General features: G+C 35.4%; 2 protein-coding genes across 2 annotated transcripts in view; one reads left to right on the top strand and one right to left on the bottom strand.

Moving 5' to 3' along the window:
- LOC107733030 (uncharacterized) overlaps positions 1 to 3,651 on the bottom strand; it is a 4,494-nt gene extending 843 nt beyond the window's left edge. Inside the window, exons 1-5 of the mRNA XM_016544538.1 lie at positions 3,563 to 3,651; positions 3,395 to 3,448; positions 2,024 to 2,341; positions 1,603 to 1,842; positions 453 to 519 (exon numbers count right to left, since the gene is read on the bottom strand). Of these exons, the coding sequence (XP_016400024.1) occupies positions 453 to 519; positions 1,603 to 1,842; positions 2,024 to 2,341; positions 3,395 to 3,443 (674 nt within the window). The 5' untranslated portion in view covers positions 3,444 to 3,448; positions 3,563 to 3,651. The remainder of the gene's footprint in view (positions 1 to 452; positions 520 to 1,602; positions 1,843 to 2,023; positions 2,342 to 3,394; positions 3,449 to 3,562) is intronic.
- Positions 3,652 to 4,952: 1,301 nt separating this feature from the next.
- Positions 4,953 to 6,613, top strand: part of LOC107733029 (GATA zinc finger domain-containing protein 14) — a 12,916-nt gene continuing 11,255 nt past the window's right edge. The window contains exons 1-2 of the mRNA XM_016544537.1: positions 4,953 to 4,998; positions 5,967 to 6,314. Of these exons, the coding sequence (XP_016400023.1) occupies positions 4,953 to 4,998; positions 5,967 to 6,314 (394 nt within the window). The remainder of the gene's footprint in view (positions 4,999 to 5,966; positions 6,315 to 6,613) is intronic.

Here is a 6,613-nt window from a genome sequence, read left to right on the forward strand (position 1 = left end):
AGTTGCATCTTGGCCAAATATTGTCCTATCATAACAAACCTTACATCAATGAAAAGCTTATTTGTTCAGCTTTCCGATGATGTATAAATCTCAATTTCGAAAAATTGACCCTTATGACTGACTGGTTTTGTGGTCCAGGGTCACATTTGCAGAAAAAAATGTTAATATATTAAAAAAGCCACATGGAAAATGTGTGCGTGATGACACAAATGAAAAGCTAAAGCAGAGTTTTCAAATATTTTACTCTAATACCATTTGTGCTGAAGGCTACAGTCTTCCTGAGAAAAGGAAGAATCGTGAAACTAATCAAGTACATGCTCACAGTCAAATAAAAAGCGCATTTACAGTAAATGTTCGTAATATTCACATATCTATTGTGAATATTCAATATATATCGCCCAGCCCTAAAACAGAACATATAATGAGTCAGTAGAAGAGAGTAGAGGTCTCACCCGGCCACAAGTGCTATTGCTGTTACAACACCAACTGCAATCAGTCCCGCACAACAGGGCTGAGATTCTGATGAGACACAAGACATTAAAACCAGCTGCAGATAAGCTGACTGACATTACTAGGAACCATATGCTGCGTGTAACATCACTTTATTACAAAAAAAATAAAAAATTCAATAAACACTGCGTTACAAAAGATTTAAAAATCAACAAACAGAAGAACTGTGATTTTATGCCAAATTCTAAGCAGATTTAATCCTACTTTACAACTTTTTTAACTAGTACTGTTCCAGAATTGGTATGTGTGAACAGTAAGATATATATTGAAAACCTTTGCCCATCAACATCAAACTATTTTGGGAAGATTTGATGAAAGCACTAGGATGAATATGAAAGTACATCTTCTACAAAATTCAAAACGGTAGAAAATCTGTTGGACAGAAACTAAAAGCATCAATGTCATTGTGCATGACCGGAATAAATCAGAGGGAAAACATCATTCAAGTTAAAAGCTAAAATGTAGGTAAACTTTTGAGCTGCTGGTGGCACTAGAGGGTTTGAGAAAGAGACCCCAAATTTGGCAGAGAAAATCATCTCCATCATTAAGACGCATTTCATTTCAAACTGTCACGTTCAGATAAAATACAAGTTCTCTATCCATAATATTGCTTTCTCCAGTGAAAAAGTGGTCTGGTCTGAATCAGGAGAGAAATCTGCACAGATCAAGCACCGTTTACATGAGAAAACGGCTCTAAACAAATATGTGGCTGGATTTTGATGTGAGAGACAACAGGAGATGGACTTTTTTTATCAGCTGTTTGGACTCTCATTCTGACGGCACCCATTCACTGCAGAGCATCCATTGCTGAGACACTGATGCAATGCTACATTTCTCTAAACTTGATGAAGAAACAAACTCATCTACATCTTTGATGGCCTCAGGGTGAGTACACATTCTGCAAATTTTCATTTTTGGGTGAACTATTCCTTTAACTAAAGTTAACTAATGGGAAGTTATTGTAAAGTGTTACCTTTTTTTTTCTTTCTTTCTTTAGATGTTTTTGCATTGTGTGGTGAACATTTTGAAGTGAAAAGTGACTTTTTTCACCTAAATATAAAAAAATGACACATTCTTGATATTGAACAATACCTTTTGGTATTTCATAATGCGTTGTGAGTGTCCCCAGGCTGCTCTTGATGATGCAGGTGTAATTAACACCCTTAACCTCAGAGATATCTAGTCTACTGCCGTCTGCTAACAGGGCGGATTGATTGGTTACTGTAACGCCATCAACCAGCCATGAAAACTGAGGGCTGTCCCACTGCGTCACGCCATGATTATCCACAACACACTCCAGCACACGTGTAATTGACGCCTTTGGAGGTTCCACTGAAAAGACAAGAAAAAGAATGTAAGAAAAACCATCCTGTTCAACTAGTTTCTTTGAGTTTTGCACGACATGCTGCCTTAGAATTGAAATAGCTGTGCATGAGAAGAAAATATGCAAAACTTCTGGTGCACAGGTCAGTCGTGAAACAACATCTGCACAGTTAAAATGAAACCTATTCACCTATCTTTCGTACTTCTATGGAGTCTTGCTGCTGGTATCCGTTACTGTCTGTCACGATGACGGTGTAGATCGCAAAGTCCCCTTCTGCAACATCAGTGACCCGCAGAAGTGCATCTCCTTTCTCCAAAGATATTCTGTTTCCATGTGACAGTCTGACATTGTCCCTTCCTCTCTCGCGGTCCCACGTCACCATGTCTATTTTGTCGTCTGGATCCTTCTCGAATACGGCTTCCAAAACAAGAGTTTGGCCGAGTGCCACATAGAGAGGCCGTCCAGCCTTAAAGCGGACTGATATTGCTCCATGAAGACACACAGGCACTGATGACGGTTATTTGAAAATAATTAATATGTTGTTCTTATTTCACTGTACATAAAGGGTTGAGTGAGTAGCCAGAAAGGCATGAACAAATTAAACAACTGACTGGTAACTATTTATGTTTTCACTTTTAATGAAAAATGCATGTAAAATAATGGTAATTCAATAATTTTTTTATGTGATTTGGAGTCGTTTTAGGAGCTAAAAGAAGTATTTATAATTATCTCAGAATGATGAAATGGATTTTGTCACTCCAAAGGACTCAATATTGGTGAAAATAAAATAATAAAGTTTTTTTTTTTACATTTTAGAAAATGCAATATAATATTTAAACAGCATTTTTATTTACACTGTTTATTTTCATATATTTTCTGTACTGATATAATTTCCATATTTACACTTTAATTTATACTTTAACATTTTACTCTATTTTAAGATTTATTGTTTTGTGAACAAGAGTAGTGTTCTTTGTGTAAATCTATTAGGGAGAAACAGATCGATCATGTTTATTTAGATATTATTTTATTTTGTAAACAGGGGATCATTAGAAGGATTTTCAGAAGATTTAGAAACTAGTTTTGTCACTCCAAAGGACTCAATAATTGGTGAAAAAATAGTATAAACTTTTTTTCCTATTCATAAATCATTTTTGAAAATGCATTCAGATATTTAAATAGCATTGTTTATCTATACACTCTCAGAAATAAAGGTACAAAAGCAGTCACTGGGGTGGTACCTTTACAAAAGTTACACGTTTGTACCTAAAGTGTCCATTTTGGTACCTTAAAGCTACATATTAGTACTTAAAGTGAACATATTAGGTAAAAACAAGTGTTATTTCTGAGAGAGTATTTTCTGTATTGATATAATTCCCATTTTTGCTTGAACAATTTTAATAGACTTATGTTTGTGGACAAAACTAGTTTTCTTTCGCTGCCCAGCAAAATAATCAAACAAACAGATTAGACTCGCCTATGAAGTAATATTTACATGCAGTGTCGAACTGCCCAAGCAGCTCTTACAGTTAAGATTTCATTGAATAACAGCAGACTCACTCAGAGTGACTGTGCTACACAGAATCCAAACCAGCATCCATGACCGCATGACACCTGACAAATAGCAGATCGTTAGAGGGACTCATACTCTTTCTAATTAACTCATAGGAAACTGACTGGATGCACTTTTGTGACGAACGTTAATCAGCTCCAAATAAACGATCTTACCTTGACTTTCGAAGCCTAAATTCCGCGTCGTATCGCAATAGGTTCAGGAAAACAATACCTGCTTATCGTCTGACTACTACACGTGAACAGGTGCGTTTGACAGTACTTGACGTGACGTCATTATGACACACTGTAAAATATTTAAATTTATGACATATTGTATCAAATTCATTTAATTTGATTTTAATGATGAGTAGACTTGAAAAATATATTGTAGTAATAAAAAAAAGTTATAATGTATTGTTTTTGTTCATGAGGAAGTAGCAAACAAATCCTTATCCAAAAGTTCATTTTGGAATATATTCATTGGAATATGTACAAATTCAAAATTCTTTATTGTAAGTTTATTGTAGAGACTTTCAGTGTTGGGGAAAGTTACTTTTAAAAGTAATGCATTACAATATTGCATTACTCCATAAAAAAAGTAACTAATTACGCTACCTAGTTACTTTTTATGGAAAGTAATGCGTTACGTTACTTTTGCGTTACTTTCAAAATCACCAGGCTGAAGGAAGTACCTCTGCGTGTGCACCTCACTCAGTGTTTCTCTCAACACGGAATCAGGAGACGTGTCAGTGAATAAAAGGGAAAACAAAGTATCTTGCATTATTTGTTTGAAAAAGTAATTCAGATATTTCATTGTAAATTTACAAAAAAGTAATGACTTTACTAGTTACTTGAAAAAAGTAATCTGATTACGTAACTCGCGTTACTTGTAATGCGTTACCCCCAACACTGGAGACTTTTTATAATGTATTTTTTTTAATATTTTATTAACAAATTTCTAATATATATATATATATATATATATTTCTTCTTCTAACTATGACTGACACGCTCGAATCTGCTGAAGAGATATTTTGAAGTGGGCGTGATCTGTGGTTTAGTCTGGCAGGAGGTAAACATGAGAGCTCTGGTGTGATTTGTAGGAATTAATCAATTAAGTAGCCTAACTTTTTGTAAATCCGTCGAGGTAAAACAGCCGTCGCGTTTATTTCTACATTACTTCATTTTCTGTATTAGCAAAAGACATCGTTTCATTCTTTCTCCGCTGTTGTGATGATGCGGTGAGGTGAGGCGAGGCGTCGGACAGGTAAACCAGGAAGTGAAAGCCACGATCGCCATAGACGCATTTAAAAACACGAAAATGAAAAGCAAAATAAGTCTGCTTAGTAAGTATATATAACAGATTGAATACAATCTATAACGGGCTTGCGTACTGAATGTAGCCTGCTGTTAATATACATTCCCATATGAGACGGTGATTGATGTCAGTATCTCTTTTAATTTGACAGCATGTCTTTTAATATGATTTATATGCTTTAATATGTGATAGAATTAAGCATCTGGAAACTAATTGAATGTTTTTGCTCAGGTCCTCCAGACTGACATGAACATACTGCTGCATCCTGTTGTTGTGGTTTTCTCATTGATAAGTAAGTTTAGCCTCTTTAACCTGTCAAGAATGTCAGATGTGATTCTGTAGAAGACACACAGGCGAATATTACAGTAGTATGTCTAAATTAGATAAAACAGCAAACAACAATAATAGGCTAGTTTATTTGTCACTGTGAAAATAGATTTGTATGATGATGTGAATGTTATAAACATCTTAAAGACATTCTCTAAATATATATATCTGACTGGAAATGTAAGAAATATGCATCTACAAACCTGAAAAATACATCTTCCTGATGAAAACACACACATCAAATAGACATCTACACGATGCACATGTGATATCAGGATACTTTCTTACTAAATATAAAACTTCAGCTGAAACAAATGCAACATGCAATAGATAACTGATGCAAAAATAAATAAATAAATACATATATAAATAAATTTGGCCCATATATGTTAACTAGAGGTAGGCTAATAGTACAAATTCCATTTTCATATAAAAAAAATGATGTGAAAACAATTAAGTTATATAATGACCGACACCTTATTGTGTTCAAAACACTTGCTGAAGAATAAAAAAAATAACACAGACAGATGCAAGACATATATTAAAGGTTAAGTACGTAGATAGTAGTTTTACTCGTTTTACAGCATTCCCCGTTTTGTTTGAAGTGCTATTTCAAGCTGTTTTACGCACATGATTTGCGTGTCTCTTCTTGCCACACCTATTTGAATGCAACATTCATTTCTCTCATTCAGATGCATTCACATTTATACTTTCTTTGTGTCTGTGTGGTTGTAAAACGGGTTTTCAATTTACTAAGTCATTGAGCAAAAAAGATACAGCATTTCAATAGCATCAAATAACACTTGCTTTGATATATATATATATTTTTTGGTTATCTAATGCAAATACATTTTGAAGTGCGATGGAACTGAACAAATAGCTCATTGAAATGTTGAAGCAGCTTTCACTTTCTTTACATGCAACTCTCCATAGGTTTGCCTTTGGTCGTTGTGTGTCTGGATCTTGTTCCAGTCCAGTTCGAGAAGACACCGGTGCTGGTGGCATCAGGGAGAGATGCCGTCTTTACAGTACAGACGGTGTCTGATGTGTCCCTCATCAGATGGAGCGATAGCACAGCGACTACGCTGGCGATGTGGGCGAACGGGAGCCCGGTCGTAATGTCCGTCCAGCAGTACCAGGGCAGAATCTCTGTCACCGCCACTCAGCTCAAAATCACCAACAGCCAGATCCGTGATTCTGGAAACTACAGCGTCTCGGTCGAACCCTCGTCTACCACTGGACTCAGTGTGAACACCCGTACAGTGCCGCTCAAGGTCTTTGGTATGATCAAACGATGCTGCATATGCCCACAATGCTCAAATAACAACTTTTGTGTTGCAGGTCAAATAGATCCGCATTGGTTTCCATGCAGTTTGGCAGAAATCGGCGGTTTAAAAACACTGAAGATTTATGTTAAAACAGAAAACATCTATTGTAGCTTGTCTGAGGCTTAAAAATATAAAATATGTGAGAATAATAATTTTCTATTCTATAATTTCTATTGTTTTATTTCTGTTTTGTTAGGGGTCACTTATTTTTATGTTCAAAATTAGTTGCACAGACACAAAATAATTGAAAAA

Source organism: Sinocyclocheilus rhinocerous, unplaced genomic scaffold (genome assembly GCF_001515625.1).
Source record: "Sinocyclocheilus rhinocerous isolate Xijiao unplaced genomic scaffold, SAMN03320098_v1.1 scaffold3174, whole genome shotgun sequence".
Lineage (NCBI taxonomy): Eukaryota > Metazoa > Chordata > Actinopteri > Cypriniformes > Cyprinidae > Sinocyclocheilus > Sinocyclocheilus rhinocerous.